Source organism: Rutilus rutilus (assembly GCF_951802725.1).
Source record: "Rutilus rutilus genome assembly, chromosome: 11".
Lineage (NCBI taxonomy): Eukaryota > Metazoa > Chordata > Actinopteri > Cypriniformes > Leuciscidae > Rutilus > Rutilus rutilus.
This window is the reverse complement of record NC_140216.1, coordinates 13,970,873-13,989,074: the sequence shown is the minus strand read 5'-3', so window position 1 is coordinate 13,989,074 and position 18,202 is coordinate 13,970,873. Positions and strand designations below refer to the sequence as shown.

Genomic DNA, 18,202 nt, shown 5'->3' with positions numbered 1-18,202 from the left:
AAGAAGAAGGAGAACAAAGCATCCAGAATTAGAGTTTTAGAGAATTAGAGTTTTGCAAAAAGAGTGCATGAGATTTGCAAATGGTGTAACTGTCTGAACTGTCTGAAGCCATAATGAAGTCAAAATTACTTTAATGATGAGTAACTGACATTTCATCACTTTTTGAACAGACAGCGACGCACAGATTAAAAAAAAAAATATATATATATATATATATATATATAGGCTATATATATTGTTACCCCTGGCACACCTGTTCAGGTTTTCCTTTGATTTGTCTGCTATTTAGTGTCATTCGTTTCTTTGCTCCTCTGGATTTGTTGATGTTTCCTGCACAGATTCCGGTTACTGACCTTTATCACCCGGCTTTCGACTACGCTGCCCTGTCTGCCATCTACAGAACCCGGTTTTGTTCATGAAATGTTCTGATCTACCTTTGCTTTTTATGTTTTATTTATTATACTTAAAATAAATTTGTATATTCATTTATTTAGGGTTTTTTTTTTTTATTTATTTTTTTATTTTTTATGTATGACTTTTGGAAGTGCAATTTGATTACCATATGCATTTTTAATAAAGTTGAATTAACGTAACCTTCTGTCATTTGTACTCTTCAAAGTTCAAAGTGTACACTTGCAAGTGTTGATTATAATTATTTAATGTTAGGCCCATTAAATAATAATAAGGATAAACAATATTTTAAAAAGTATATAATTATCTAACATCTGACTGATTAAAAATTAACCTCAAAACATAGCATGCTAAACGGGGATATCTATATCTAGCAAAATAATAATAATAGTAAATAAATAAATAAATAAATTTCAGTTGCTGAATGTCGCGACATCCCTGTCGCGTCTTAATTCGACATTGTTACAATGTTGCGAGCACGTATCAGCATAGTAGAAATGCAACGTGCCACAGACGTTGCCACAACGTAAATGTGTTTGCTGGGATATACCATATAATCGTTTAAATCTATTGACACTTGAATCTTTCAGGATTAGTGTAGCTTAAAAAAAAAACAGCGACCACAAACTATTTAAAATGGTTAAATAAAATATATTATCTTTTGTTATGTCAAATGTCTAATATGTGTGAAATCTTTTAAACACCACGGAATTTAAACAATTCAGACATTTCTCTCGAAAATCTGAGGGGGGGAAAAGTCAGAATTGCAAGAGAGAAAAAAATTTAAATTGTGACAAAAATATTTATTTATTTATTTATATAACTCCGCCCTCCAATAACTCGCAACATGTACTCTCCACGTGTACTCTCACTACACTAATTTCAGTGATATCTTTTTAGTTAGCGATATTTTATAGGTGTATTCAAAAAAAATAAGTTTACAACATCATTAAGAGCAAATGTGTTGTAATATCCTCAGTTGTAACAGTTGTAATATCAATGTAATGCCTGCTGTTAGTGCTAGGAACTCTTTGCCCGAGGAGTCTTTCTGGTTGGACTGTAAACTGAGGCGGACCACACGTGTACATGTGCCGGATGTAAACACAACTACCCACGTGTTCAAGTAGGATCCTAATGACTGTGCCTTACACATGGCTTTACATTCAGTAGGCAGCTGGTGATCTGTACACATATTTACTGGGGATTGAACCTGAAACACATTTTGAGGTAAGCTGTTCAGGGACTAATCTAAATATTATTGCTTAAAATAAAGTCATCTTTGTGGTTGTATCTTGCAGATTTCATCATGTAATGTTTTTATTGCTATTGGCTAGTTGTATGCTCATGCACGTGTTGACTGTACAGGTACAGTCATGGCAGGTAGGGGCAGAGGTCGTGGAAGAAGCCAGTTTACCTTCAGTGTGGACGCACTGGGTTTTGGGAGGGGTGAATCTTTACCAACATCTACACATACACCTTCTCCTCTTTTTCCCGTAAGTGTTTTAATGGTAATATGAGTGTCTTTACATTGTAATATACATTGTTAAAAAAATCTTTACAAAATTTAAGAAAAAAACAATCTGGCAGTTGTGGTTTAAACATGTTAGATGTGATATAAACAACATGTACATTTTACAATTTAAAACACATAAACCCAACAGCCGTTTTCTGCTGAATTAGTGAGGCAACTCTGCTTCTAAAATCTGTTTTGTACCTTTAAAATATAATGCCATCCACCATAATAACACTGGTGGTAAAGAGAAAACACATGATGAAGTTCTTATCTTTTCCACAAGCTAAGGTAAATACTAATATGAAGACACAGTGTCACACACACAAATACAAAACACCATCACACAAGACACTGAAATAATGCAATAAACACTAATTTAACAACATAAGATGTAACATAAAACCCTATTGTACATACCTGATTACAAACTAAGAAGAAACATAATTATTAAAATAAAAAAAACGATAAATTGTGAAATGTCTAAAATGTGAAATGGTATTGTATAATGACATGAAATGTAAGGTAAAATCTGTTACAGTTTTTCGTAGAGTAAGGGAACTTACTTTTAACCAAGTAACAGTTTTTTACAGTCTGAATTACAATAATTTTTTACAGTCTTACTACAGTTGTTGTTATTACACATATATAAATGCTATAAATGTCTTATTACGGATTTGTGAGAATTGATTGTTCTGAAAAAAAGGTTTGGTTTTGTTTGAGTTACATTTTTTCTTTTTTCTTTTTTCTTTCAGCCTATGCAATTTAGACCAGTGCCTCTGCTTACAGGAGAAGAGGTGGACTATATGCTCGCTCTGAAGCAGGAGCTGAGAGCCTCCAGCAAGAATCTGCCATTCCACATAAGAGCAGCCAGAACAAAGACAGGTACGATGGGTTGGGCAATACTGAGCACACTGAGAGTGGACAATTCTAAGCACAAAGGATGAAGATCCAACATGATTAGGACCCGTTTACACCTGGTATTAAGATGAGTTTTGGTCGATCGGATCACAAGTGGACGACGCTAAATACAGGTGTAAACGGGGTCTAAAACGTTTTGAGCTTGTCCACTTCCGACCACTTCCAGAGGTAGTTGAAAACGCGTTCGAACAGCCACAAAAGACTGCCTATTCTCAGACCTAATGCCTAGTCTGACCTAATGCGTAAAAATTATGGGAGGCATGCTAGCCAGACGGGTTTGGTTTGAAGTTGTTCTCTCAGCATTCCTGATTTCTAACACAAACTCACTGCGTGCGGCATGGTCTTGCGCATATCAGAGCAGAAACGAAAGCTGCTGCTCTGTATATTTTTCCGTCGCCTCTGAGCTTGTATATATGTAAATTATGCAAGCTTATTTCATTTATTAGATCGAAAGACATTTACCCGCCCATAAACCCTTCCGTCGAAGAAATCAGGACAGAAGTGGTTGAAAGTGGACAAAAGAGACGGATTAAAATACCAGGAGTAAACGGGTATGCGTCTCCCTCGTCTACTTGTGATCCGATCGACCAAAACCAGGTGTAAAAAGGGCCATAGGGAACGAGGTCATGCAATCTCTGGATTTGCATTTGAACTGTGGGCAGTCACTGAAATATTCAAAGCCAACGACCCATCAGGCATGGATGGTCAAAGACCAGGTTTGAACGGCTCTCTTTATTGTCTTCTTTTTTTAGATGTGGCACGGTACTCTGATAAATACCAAAACGGTGAGCCGAAGAACAACACAATTGAATGGAGTCCAGGTGAGACACAACGGATAATAAAGCAGAGGAAATTTAACAGTCAAACATGGAAACCTGAAATCCTCCACTGCATTCAAGTTTCAGGATGCCTTTTGTCTTTTTGTGATTTAAATGTATAAGCTGGCAGTAAAGACATTTAAAATGTTACAAATAAATGATGTTCTTTTAAACTTTCTATACATAAAAGAATCATGAAAAACATGTATCTGCTGTTACCACAAACATATTACGCAGCACAGCTTTTTTCAACATTGATCATCTTGAGCAGCAAATCAGCATATTAGAATGATTTCTGAAGGATTATGTAACACTGAAGACAGCTTTAACACCATTTTAAAATATATTCAAATAGAAAACAGCTATTTTAAATTGTAATATTAGTTCACAGTATTACTGTTTTTACTGTATTTTTGCTCTTGGTCTTTCTTTCAAGAAAATATTACCGACCACATGTACCACTGTAGAGGAATTTTAAAGAGAAATCTTTATTATTTATTGTGCTACAACTGACTATTCATTTGTATAGTCAAGAAAATGTAAAAGTCAGGTCTCTCTAAAAAATATTCGATTTCATTCCAGACTGGAGCCGACTGCCAAAAGAGCTTTGTATTAAAGTACGGAAACCCCGAAAAACACGTGAGAAACTCTATTATTATTATTATTATTACCATGTGCGTAGGTTTACAGTCTTATACACTAAATGCTACCCAGTACATGTGAAAATAGGAGTAAACCATGTGTCTTTTTAATACCTTTGTTCCGTAGTCATAGGTGCAAAGTCACAACTAAAGCGAAAACCAAAAGTAGTTGCTGGCAAAGAAGAGGTTCTCCAAAAACTAGAGGTATGAGTTTACTGACACCATAATATTTTGTTATGTTGCATTAACTGTTTTAAACATGCTTGGACATTCAAATAAATCGAAAAAATCTAAATAAAAAACAGACTGAAAGACTTTAAATAGAAACACAAACTATACCAAAAATTGATATTGACAAATTGTAACAAACGAGGCAAATCAACCATTTGCTTTCTCCTTTTAAAAAAAAATGCTGCTGTAATCTGTGTATGCAGCATGTTAGTAATGTTCATTTTATGGAATAACATTTAGACACTTGAGAAAAGAGAACAAGAGCAGCATTCTGAGGAAGAGGAGGAAGAGGAGAAGAAGAAACAGAATGACGAGGAGGAGCCAGATGCGGATGAAGATTATGTTGAAGAGGAGATTGAAGATGTAAGAATTTTATTTTTCTTCATAATTCGACACAAAACGCTGTGGCGCTGTCATTTACACATATGACTTCTTTCTTTTCTTTCAGGAGACAGACTACATCATGTCTTACTTTGACAACGGAGAGGAATTTGGAGCAGATAGTGATGACAATATGGACGAAGCTGTCTACTAATGTGGACATCACTGGGGGATACATGTTTCTATGAATGAGACTGAAAGTATGTATTTTAAGAAGTGTCTTAATTCGAGCATATTCTTTTTTTCAACTTGACACATGCTGAATCAGGTCAATACCGGAGACTGAATTTAATTTCATGACTAATGTAATTAAGATCTGAGAATCAATGCTGCTATTGAGATGCTGTTCAAACGGTATGATAGGCTCAGATACTGCTGCTATTCTAACAGTGTGCTGGAATGTTACTGAAAGACTATGTTTTTAATTGAATTATTGTAATTGGAAAGCTCTGCTTAAAAAGGGAACACACAGAAGCCAGGATCCTTTTTGTCATATAGGAGCGGACACTACAGACCATTTATCATGCATCTCATGTTTACACCTGATAATGCCTTGAATTGCAAATTAAAACTGTATGAGAAACTTCATCTGTTTTGTTTTTTTGTCTGAGTGGTTTTGAGTGTGTGACAAAAAACATCGGGACTACTTTTTTATGATGTTTTTTTATTTTTTTATTCGGGAGTTTGTATTCACTCCCATTACCGGTATATGGAAATGAGTGGCTAAGAGTGGACATTCTTACAAAATGTCTTCTTTTGTGTTCCACAGAAGAAAGAAAATCATGTGGTTTTTGTAATGACGTGAATGTGAGTAAATGATGACATTTTCATGTTAGCTATTTCTTTAAGAGCAGAGAAACAGCATCATTAGTCAGCCGGCAGATGGCGATATTTCCTTTCAGTGCAGGCTATAAACGAAATATATTCCCTTCAGTGTATAAACGAGTTCTGATAAGTCACCTGATTAGAGCTTTAACATCCCCATGTTGTTTTGCAGTGCAGGAAATATTTCACAAAAGCAATATCAGTACTTTTGAAAAAAGAAAATACATTTCAAGAGAAAGTATACATCAGTTTTGTAGTTAAGCTAACAAACCTTACTGAAACATATCAGCTCCCCTCTAACATTAAACCTAATTTACAAAGTGTCAAATCAGATGTGCTCCTTTTCAGAACCCTCGTGCTGCAACTACATCATTACAAATGTGTAGTTACATATAATTACTTAGCTACTATTTAGTATTTAGCTACCCTTTTTAAAAGTCTGCTGAAGTAGGCTATACTTCTTTTCATAAGGGGCTGAACTTGCACCTACACAACTTGCATGCAGAATTTTCCACCAGGGCCTGAGGAAAAACATGTTATACAACATATACCACGCGCTGTGAAGGACAAGGATGTGAAACTGAAGTCAACAAACAGAAGCAAACTCACGTTACTCACCTGAAGAAGGTACTCCCCACCCCCCATAAACAAATGCCACAGTCTAGAAACATGAGACGACCTGGTTCACTTATTGAATGTATTTGGACCAGCATGTGGCTATGTTGAATAAACATGGAGCATTGCTTACAGCAATGTTAAATGCCTGCAGTCCTGATAGTGATAAATGCACATTCAACAAAACTGTAGCACACGGGATATAACATTAGTATTTTTTTATTTAAAGCAGCCTGTTGTTTGTGCTGCATGGAGGGATCGTGTGTCAGTGTGAGGGCCGGGGTCTGTGAACTTATAACTTTGAGCAGCACCATACATTTCACAGCCCTTCACCCTGTCAGCAAGCTTAACGTGGAGGATCCCGAAAATGTCTCGGTATGCCATTGCCATGCTTTGCACAAACATAAACACACGTACTGCAGGTGGCTTTAACAAGCAAGAATTGTAGAGTTTCTCTATTAGTAAGACTCATAATAGTAATTTATGATTCTTTGTGGGCCATTTGGTTACATAAATAGGTGATGCTGCATGTTGACAACATGTGTAAACGTGTGCATACGTGTGACTTCCTTCTGAACTTTCTGTTCTCAGCGTGCCTTTGTGGTGAGACAAGGAGAACACAGTGTACACCCACAGACCTTATGCATGTGCTTCATTTGGAACAAGTCATTTCTGCTTTGTCCAGCTTGCTTACAAATGATACATTTGACCTGATTTTGACTTTTGACTGATTTCTTTTTTTGAATGTCAGTAATATAAACTATTATAACATACTCTCCAGATCAGAATCAAGCTGGATGCTGATGCTAAAGATGAAGCTATGGTTTTGTCAACCCAACACTGTACCAAAATTGTTTACCGTGCATAAATAAAAATGTCCTTAAAATCAAACATGCAATTTATTACTACAATGAAAGCACAACAATATGCTAAATTATTAACATCCCTTGTGAATAAGTGCACATATTGAATGTGCTCACAAACCGTATTTAAACCGTTTATTAAACCGTACTTTAACGGGTCTCGCGTTGTGATTTTTGTAAACCTTTTTTCTGTATCTAGGTATTGAGTAAGTTGGGTGTGGGCTCGAGTTGGCGTTTTGTGGATGTTTTGGGTCTGGAGGATGAGTCTTTGTCAGGGGTGCCATCACCCTGCTGTGCCATGATGCTGCTCTTCCCTTTAACGCAACAGGTACGTACGTACGTACGGACGCACGCACATGATGAGCGCGCACACAATGCATTATATTAAACGCGGGCGTGGTCATTTCTCACGTGTAATCCTTAAGACAATTTGTGTTGCTCAATCTTAATAGTTTTATTATAGGAAAGAAATGAAAGTTGTCACTTTAGTTTAATTGAACATTTAAACTCCCAGAATGAATCATATATTTATAACTTTAACCCACATCCTCCTCTTTCTTTTAGCATGAGGACTTTCGTTCCAAACAGTCTGTTGATGACACTAAATGTGTTTATTTTCTGAAACAAACTGTGGTCAACTCCTGTGGAACTGTGGGATTGGTACATGCTGTGGCCAACAACCAGGACAGTATTGATTTTGGTCAGTGGTGCCATGAACATCTGCTCATACACAATGCTTATTGATGCAGAGTAGAGCTGATGGCCTTGTTGATTTTAAAAATATTACATTTAACTTATCTTTTGAAAATTAGACTGGCTAAATAAATCAAACCAAAGATGTTTAGAATCCTTAACCAGGTTAATCCAAAGTGCAACAAATTTCATATGCATCCTTAAAGCTAAAACCGTTTATAAAAATATTATAAATCAGTCATATGGCACAGTTTAGGTTGTTAGGGAGAGAGGCAGATTCAAGACTTAACATTTTTGTATTTTGTATCTTCTCCCTACCATCTATAGACAATAACTCTACACTGAAGAAGTTGCAGATAATATAATATTAATGAAAAAAAAAAAAGCCACTTAAGTGAATCCGGCTCCAGGGGGTTAATAAAGTCCTTCTGAAGTGAAGTGATGCGTTTTTGTAAGAAAATATCCATATTTATAACTTCATAAACTATAAGCACTGGCTTCCGGTAATGGCTGTACACGAGTCGAGTTCCGATGGAAGAGTGACCCCTGACCCGACGCATGATGTAATGACGAACGCGGAAGCGTAGAAGATAGAGCAAAACAAAACAAAACATCAGTCACGACTCACGAATTAGAAGTTTAAAATGAGAATTTCTTAACTGAAATGTCGGAGCTTGAGCTTGTTGCCCAGCCCATTTGTTTGAACCGCTAGAGGTGTCTACTCTCAACTAAGCTTACGCTACTCCAACGTCCTACATCATGCGTCGGGTCAAAGGTTACTCTTCCACCGGAATTAGACTCGTGAACGGCCGTTACCGGGAACCAGTGTTTATAGTTTATTTACTTCAGAAGGTCACTTTATTAACCCCCTGTAGCCGTATGGATTACTTTTATGATGGATGGATGCGCTTTTTGGGCTTCACAATCTCAGGCCCTCACTACTCCCACTATAAAGCTTGGAAGAGCCAGGATATTTTTTAATATAACTCCAATTGTGTTTGGCTGAAACAAGAAAGTCATATGCACATGGCTTGAGGGTGAGTAAATGATGGGATAATTTTCATTTTTTGTGTGAACTAGCCCTTTAAGTCCTACTTAAGAGGGTCAAAAAGCACTAACAAATTTAGCTAACTGCATAGATTTAAACCATAATACATTTTCATTTAATTAACATGCAATAAAGCGTCTGAAACGTTTAGTTATTTCCATAAATAGCTCTTTTTAAAGTATTCTAAAGAGTACTTCTTTTTCACAAGAGAAGACAAGGCTGTATAAGAATACCAAATAGTTTCCAAATGTCACCTAAATTTTCATGTTAGTCATGTTCATAAATGGTAGATATTAATGTGTTCTGTTTTCTTTTTCTTTTAACTTGCATAAATATGTTTGCTGTAGCATACAGCAAGTCATATGTGCTTGCAGCTTCCTGTTTTCTCAACTCAACTTTATTTCTAGAGCACTTTCAAAAACCATAGTGGGTCCCAAAGTGCTGTACATGAGAATAAAAAAATTAAATAAAACCCCCTTTGTCGGTTAATTCTACTTATAAGGGAAGTAAGGAGAAAATTAGTTGCTTGGGTGTCTGTTTTGTCACTTTTTGTCATCACCTGATATTCTTGCCTGAAGGTCATGTTTGGTGGACTTCACACATGTCAGTTTCAGGACAAGATGCCAAAATGAGGTCAAGAAGGGCAGATTTAGATTGTCATGCTGTGCTGCATCAATCCAGTTAGGGAACTAAAAAAAGAGGATTCTGCTGTGGCAAGAAGGAGAAAGGCCTTGGAAACGGGCCCTCTCACGTGTGGTACAGCCAACACAACTGTGTGAATGTCTGAACAGGCTTGTGCTGAGATCAAATGTCCTTTAATGCACTTTAATATACTTTAAGGCAAGTGACAATATCAAAACAGCTTCTTTTTTTTTACCCTGAAAAGACTTGAGCAAGAAGCATACTCCACCCAAGTACACTAATGCAGATTTTATTCAGGTAGTTTATGATAGACATGTTGTAAACTAGTTTAACTTTGACTGCAGAAGAACACAGTTTATGTTAATGTGCACTATATAGGCAATAATGAAAATGCTCCGCATACTTGTTTGCATTATGAATTTTTGTTCTGATAGGGTATACAACACAAATATGAAATAAAAAAGTAGTTTCTGGCTTCAAACAAACGTAATACATCTTTCTATATTAGAAGATAGTCAACTGCATGTTATTTATTTATAATTCAATGAAAATGTATTATAGTTAATATTAAATTAAATTGAGACCTTAAAAGTGCTTTTTTGATACATACATCTTTATATGTAATTTCATAATTCTGTTGTCTTTGAAAGATGGTAAACTAAAATATAGCCTAAATGTAATTAAACGTATTATTAAAACATTATTTAAAGGTTTTTTGGTCCCACTTTATATTAAGTGGCTTTAAGTACTATGTACTCACATAGATAAATAAGTACAATGTACTTACTGTGTTCATTTTGTATTGTAAAACACTTTTGCTGCTATTGAGGTGTGATCCGGTTAAGGTTAGGGAGAGGTGTGGTGGTATGGGTAGGTTTTAATTTCTTCTTCTTGGAAGAAATTGCAGGGAGGAAAGAAGTTGCAGGGAGGGAAGAATTTCTTCCCTTATTCCCTCCCGAGTGTTCCTGCCCATGCAAAACTCTTAATAAACACCTTGTTTGAGTTTCACCTTGTTTCCTGGTCACAAAAATAAGGATACAATTACAAATCAGATCCTAAATTATATATATATATATATATATATATATATATATATATATATATATATATATATTGTGTTTACAGTGTGTTTCTATAACAAAGAAACACAAGAGGTCAGTCTTTGTTAAGACCCAAAGGAAACATGGATTTCAACCGATGTATCCACTATAGCTTCTTGATGTATTTTTTTTTTTTTTTTTTTTCACCTCTTCTGAGTTTGTTACTTTTTCAATAAATATATGTTAACGGTTTTATACATGGTTACTGTCTGGCAACTACAAATTGACATCCCAGTTCCGAGATTTATGGTTACTTATACAGGTTTTTAATGGAGCATGTGATTATTGACTCAATATAAAATATTTTTACTTAAATGTACATCAATAAACTGGTTGGTTCTAATGATCAAAGAGAAGAAATGTAATTTAAAGTAAAACTTTTAAAGTGTCAATTAAGTGGTCTTTTATTTCATTCATATTATATTATCTGCAAGTATAGTTTTTTTAAATATACCTTTAAGATTTGAAGTACAATATAAATGCAAATTCAAAACTATTAAGAGCAATTATATTTTTCACAAGGATGTTCAAATTTAAGGACAATGCTGTGTCAGTGATTTTGCAAAGATCTCTCAGTTATAAAATCCTCCCTTCTGCTGGTCACATGTTAGTCATGTGCTGCATCATTTCATTACCCCAGCAATTGCTTGAATTTGCTTTCCATTTAGCAGAAACAAGTAAACTCCTCCAAACCAAAAAAGATTTATGTATATATACGGCAATCGCTTATCTACATTTCTTTGCTGATTCTTAGAAACCATCTCTAACTCCTTAATCCCATGGGAGAACTGACTCAGCGCCACCCTTTTCCTGCTTCCTCATATTCAGGGTCATCTCGGCTCCTGAATCAAACTCTCATTGTGCGCTCATGGAACGTGTAGTATACTGCAGTATGCTTCCTTTGTTTGCTTAGTTCTTACTTCCTCATCACTCGTGATCTGTTATTCAATGACACAATGTTCTTGTTACTGCAATAAACAGTCCAGTTAATGAAACTGAAGTAAAGCAATAAACAGTCACAGTGTGAGCAACGCTTTGCATGCATTGCTTTTTTCATTACTTGTTTGCAACATTAACAGGTAAATTTGTACTAAACTGAAGTCGTGACATAGTAGTATGTACTTGTACCTCATATTTTGTTTAATGATCTCAGCACAAATGGTACATGACAATTTATGCACTAAAGTTCAATATTTAGGATTAGGCAGTTTGTTCAAATCTACATTAGCTATCCTTATTAGTGGTGCTTACTATTTTTACAAGGAGAAAATACTTTATACTTTAAAATAATGTACTTCAAGTGCATAAACTTATAATAATGTTTCTGGACACTAAATCACATGATAATTGCAATTAAATTAAAATGTATTATAGATTACATTTATATTAAATGCAATTAGCTGAACATTAGAGTGCTTTTTCACCCACTTAAGTAGAACTTAAGTACATATTAATATGCATATTGTTAATATTAGTCATATTGTCTTTAAAATGATACTGTCAAACACTTAGGGTGAACTAAGTTAATTTCTATTAAAATGTAATTATTTTAATATATTTGTAATTATACATTTAATAAGTTGGAATTATTTCATTTAACTCATATTATTAATGTATTATGCAAATATTAACTTTAAATACAATATCAAATAACACGAGTTAAAATTGAATTCAAATACTTCACATGTGCTTTAGTAAGTTGGTCAACACATAAAAAAAAGTGTACTTCTTTAAAGCTCAACAAAAGATTATTAAAACAATGTTTACTGTACAATGTACTTTAAAGTAAACCCTTTCATTTGACTAAAGTGCACTTGCACTGAACTCTGTTCTGAACTTGACTGAGTTCGTTTGGCCTTAAATGATCACATATAGACATGTATGTGTTTTCACAATTGTGTTTTTGAGAAAGACACTAAACTCTTGGTTGTTCCAGGGAAACGGTATATAAAACAGTCTGTCTGGGATAATGTACAATAAACAGCCCATTATTATTGGAAGACAAATTCCAACATTTGATCCCAGACATGAAGCATAAATGGACATAAACTAGATGTACCGCATGGCGGTACAAAATATGACCGCCGCTCAGGCCTGCACTGGCTTTCCACAAAAAGAAATGACGTGGAGCAATTTGGCTGTATATTGCGTGTTTATGTATATAAGTTGTATATTTTAAAAGACTGTCTGGAGTATTCCTGTGGATCATGGATAATTTAGAGTTTTGTAATTATTTGCTATTACTATTTAAGTTTTATATCAAAAGTCATTAGTTTAGACACTTAACATCCGTAATGTGAAAATGTCACATTCATAACAGTGGTTTTCCCTACATAATGTATTATAAAAATGAGTTTCAAAAAAACACTTATTGTGTTCAAGCAAGTCTTTTTCATGCTACATTGGTAACAACAAACAGCTTTTTAAACAAAAAACAAACAAAATTAAACTCATTCCCACTGTACCGTAGAACACTTAAGTAAATGTCCCATTGAAATGAATGGGATTTTATGGATTTAGGTGAAGAAAGTGTACACATAATACATTTTGGTCTGTACCATGAAGAGAAAACTGATTCAACTATATAAACTATATATTTTCTGAAAGCGTAGACTCTCAGGATGTGATCTAACATGGCATGAAACATGTCCCACCCACCTCATTAGTATACTGCCCAAGCATAACACATTGAGTATTGGTAAATCGGGTATATGGCTGATACCTAAAAAAAGTAGTAGTATGTGCATGTCTGTCTGTGTGTGTGTGTATGTGTGTGTGTGTGTGTGTGTTTGTGTATGTGTGTGTCTGTGTGTGTGTGTGTGTGTGTGTGTGTCTGTGCGTGTATGTATGTGTGCGTACATGTGTGTGCGCGTGTGTGTTTGTGTGTGTGTGTCTGTGCGTGTGGATGTCAGTGTGTGTGCATGCTTGCGTTTGTTTGTATTCCTGCATGTGTGTGTGTGACAGTATCATCCTAAACCAGCAACCCTTCGCTCAACAGCACCATCTACAGGCCGATGAGTGTACAGTCACTAAATGTGCACATAAATGAATTTATTTTATACCCCCCCATGGATGAAATTCTACGAAACTTAGCATACCCCCAGAGGATGTCAAGTTAATCATACACATGAAATATGGTGCAGTTCTGAACATCTCCACTGAAGATAGGGGCGATTAAAGCAGAATAATATTGCATTTTCATTTTTTATGGGAAGGGGCGCAAATCACTAATGAGTGATTATGGGCTAGGTTGATGTGGGCCCTTAAGACCAACATACCATAAAAATTTCTTCATCCTCGGTGCCACGGTTCAGGTAGTTATTTAGGAAAAACTGCATTTTTTGGGTTTGGGGGGGCCCAGCGCGAGGGGGGAGTGGCCCCCGGGGACCAAACGAAATTTTTCCGTAAAAGTCTAGTGGGGCTACATGCTCACCAAATTTCATGTTCCCCGGTGTTTCGGTGTCCCTGGTATCGTTGACGAAAAATTCAGTAGATGACCAAAAAAAACAACAAAAAAAACAATCCCTATATGACCGCTTTCGCTAGCTATGCTAGCGGCGGTCATAATAAATGAACTTAAAATGTTGCTATGAGTTGAAATAACTTCATAACGCAAGAAGAAAAAGAGCATAAAAGAGACACAAAAATATCAAAGTTATAGGAAATCACTTGCTAGTATTAATGCATAGAATAATGTTAAACGTTGAATGTTGCAATTGACCTGTTTAGTTGCTTTGACATATGGACCCTGCAATCTGCACTGGATGAAGGCTCTTCCTCCCACACGTATAGAAATTCCCATGTTCAAAAACACAACAATAATATTAGTTCCGGGAAACCACATGAAAGCAGGGAAGTGTGCTTATTGTTTGCGTAGAGTTCTCTGATTAGGGCGCTAAATGGGAATCAGAAGATTTTTAGACTAAACAGGAGAGAGACGTAATCAAGGGCATTACACTGAACATTATCTCTGGCTTTCTTACTGATGTTTTTGTCCTTCCAGAATCTTAATTAAAGCTGCACTGCTGAAATGTTGACGTAATGTAGGCTGACTAGCACTGCCCATAATATCAGTGCCAGTACCAAATCATTGCTTTGGGTCAAACATAAAGCATGTTCAGTGCCTTGACTTCCTCGTTGTGTCACTGTCAGCTTAGGCCTTACTGACGCTAGGGCTGTGATATATCATGACACTGTCTTCACACCAAGGCTTGTCAGCAGCTCATCAGTCCGCGGCGTCACCCCTAAATGAAGCCGCAGGTGTTGCTGTTCCTTTTAATATTGGCTTGAAGGACTGAGTCATGGCTCATTCAGTGGCTGAGGGGACTGTGTGACCAAGTTTGAGCTTCACTGATTTGTGCATGTCAAGGAGATTTCATAGATTATTTAAATGAATGTATATTTCACTCATATATACGCCACATAGAAAAGAAAAATCTATTGCAGCTTCTGTTTAATGCTGACTTCAGTGGGGTCATGCACACGGGCAAACAGGCAAACAGCCTTAGTGGTTATAATCATGTGCTACTAATAGAAAGGGATGCTCTTAGACAGAGTGACCCAGAAACTGCAGAGTTGATATCACACTCTTGCTGTCTCAACAATGCTCACTTGAGCCACTTAACCTTTGCCAGCAAGGATTCCCCCCACCATCTGCTGAAACCCTTTGGCAAATGATTGATGAAGTCCCTGGTATTTGGAACACCCTAATGTTCTGACCTTTTGAAGGGATACATTGAAAAATACATTTGATAACTCTTTGTATTGTATAAGATTAGGGAGCTATAAAGTGCCAATCAAAAATGTATGTTTCTTATTACATTTTGATCTAGAGGTGATTTTCATGAAACATTTCTTCTTATTATCAATGTTGAAAACTGTTGTGCTGCTTAAAGGTGCAGTGTGTGATTTTTAGCGGCATCTAGTGAGGTTACGAATTGCAACCAACAAAAGTTACGGTGGCCGACAGAGTAGCCAGTTCAGTTCATCTTTACAAAGATAAATTAAGAAATGATGGTCACTTTATTATTCAGTAAAACGATATGTTATTGCGAATATTATTGTTACTTGTTCATCATTGTGTCAGAGTTTTATTCGCTGACTTTAGCTTGCTTCCTTGCACGAAGAACAACATAGTGACGAAACATGTCGGCGCATGTATGTAGATAGAAATGCCTCATTCTAGGGTAATAAAAACATAACGGTTCATTAAAGGTGAACTAAGTAACTTTTTTACCTTAACTGAACAGCTTCGGAGTCATTGGAATGGTTATAATACTTATTTCGGGTTGAATGGTGGTCGTTTCGCACTCCCCTGGTGCTCGTGAGCGGAAAATACGCACTTGCAACTTTGGGGCGGCGGGCCATCGGCCGCCGCGTCAGGAAGTCTCGCGTGATATCAGGTCTCGCGATGTAAACAACTGCTTTACGGCCAAAAGAAATCTGCTAAAATGCTGTCATTATTGCGCTCCCTCACGCTGTCCGAACCTGAATGAAGAAGACGTTTTAAAGAATGTCCCATCTGCTTTGATGTCGTTGATCTACTAGCCTCTGGTGTCTGAGAATCACCAACGAGTTTTTACAACAGTGTTGTCAAATATCTATTCCGAAGCTGTGGGGGGAGCTCTAGAGAGAAACCTGCGAGCAAAAAGCGAGAATACAGCGAAGAAATCCCGAAGCTACTGAGTGCTGCTTTAAGTAAGGTCTTTATACACCTCTGAAAACATAGTTATGTATATGATGTTGCATTTCTGTCAACAGATCCTCCTAAATATTACACAATACACCTTTAACATACCATGATAATTTTTGGTCAGGATTCTTTTATGAATAGAAAGTTCAAAAGAACAGTATTTATTTGAAATATAAATCTTTTGCAACTTCATAAATGTCTGCTGTCACTTTTTGATCAATTTAACCCTTAAACGCATACATCGGGTCTTTAGTGACACTACCCTCATCCTCATTCATTATTTAAAGTTAGACATCGACCTTTTTAGTATTCCTCAATTAATTCATTATTAACAATATAACAAGAATTTTTTTTATACTGTATATATAAAAGAATACCTGTTTTCCCAGAATAAAAAACAAAAAACAAAATTGTATTGGGTCGCTAATGACCCGAGGTGTGTAACAGTGTAATGGCGCTTGCTCGCCTCAACTCGACTCGACTCGCCTTTGTTTGGTTTTCCACTGTGTAAAAGTTGTACCTGCACCTGCTTCCAGGTACTTTTTTTCGTATCACCTCCGGCGAGGTTCTGAGCGAGCTGAGGCGATACTAAAATGTGACGTGAAAACGCGACAGACTGCTGATTGGTCAGAGAGAATCGTCACTCATCATTTCCTGCGGCGTCGCTATGAAGACCAGGTACTATTGTGGAGGTACTATCTGCAATGGAAAAGCGAGCCGGGCCGGGCCAAGACGAGACGAGTCGAGTCGAGTCGAGTCGAGTTGAGCTGGTACTGGTAATGGAAAAGCGCCATAAGTATATTTTATTCTGCACAATAATGGTTGAATCTTTGATGACTGAAAAAGTACAATTCACCTTTATTCCACAAGGTGGCAATGTCTGATACACAATGAAGTGATGTTTCATTCATAGTTACTGCAGGCAGAAAACAAAAGAATTGGAAGTATCATCAGCAAAACTTGAAATGGCTCAGAGATTTACTGCAGAGCAAGTACTGAACGCAATAAAACATTAGTGTCACTGTCACTTGATGGTGGATCTGGTGAAGAAGCTGTCAGTGATCAAAATATTGATTTTGAAGATGTTGAAAATGATAGTTTGAGAATATGTTTGAGATGGCGAATATATGCTGAATGTACTGGGAAATGAGCTCTGACAAGGACAGTGATGATGATATAAAACATCTGCTCAAACAGAACCCTTCCAAGCTCCAAAAGGTAACAAAATGTGCTTTATTTTATTCTTATGTAATTGTTACTCTAATATCAGGAGAGCTGTATATTATCGGTAGAGTTCCATCCGTTTTAGATATAGATCCGCGTCGCTAAAGTCCCGAATATGTATTAATGATTGGCAAAACATTCATGCATTTATGGGTTAATTCATCTTTACTGAAATTTGAACAAAAATATAAATATGCATTTAAAAAAAAATCTTACTCCCAACTTATGAACAGTTGTGTACTTTTTAATGCTTACCATTGTTCATTTAATGTAATGTAATTTAGTTCAATTTAACAAAGGCATTCTTTTAATTCCTCAAACTCTCTGCAGTTCCGCCATAAACCTCTAGGGGTTCACAAACCCTCATTTCGGAATCCCTGATCATTTTCCAGAGTGGACTGTGTTTGCAGTTGTGAGTTACTTTCAATGAAGGGATCTTCATTTAAAAGCCTGGTACTGATCCTAAGAGTTTGTGCTTTCTATTACATATCAACTCATTATGAAGTTTGTGTACAGTTACAATTAAGCAACAATGCATTTTCTGTTCCTGTGCATCATGATATATCGGTGTAGGCATTACAGCACAA

The 18,202-nt window shown here is 36.2% G+C and overlaps 1 protein-coding gene across 1 annotated transcript; it reads left to right on the top strand.

Moving 5' to 3' along the window:
• The first annotated feature begins 1,504 nt into the window (after positions 1-1,504).
• On the top strand, positions 1,505-5,500 carry polr3gla (RNA polymerase III subunit GL a). The gene is made up of 8 exons (XM_084424327.1): positions 1,505-1,638; positions 1,777-1,904; positions 2,677-2,806; positions 3,595-3,663; positions 4,243-4,299; positions 4,429-4,505; positions 4,773-4,895; positions 4,981-5,500. Exons 2-8 carry the CDS (start codon positions 1,785-1,787, stop codon positions 5,065-5,067), a joined length of 663 nt encoding a protein of 220 aa, XP_084280453.1. The 5' UTR covers positions 1,505-1,638; positions 1,777-1,784; the 3' UTR covers positions 5,068-5,500.
• The last annotated feature ends 12,702 nt before the right edge of the window (positions 5,501-18,202 follow it).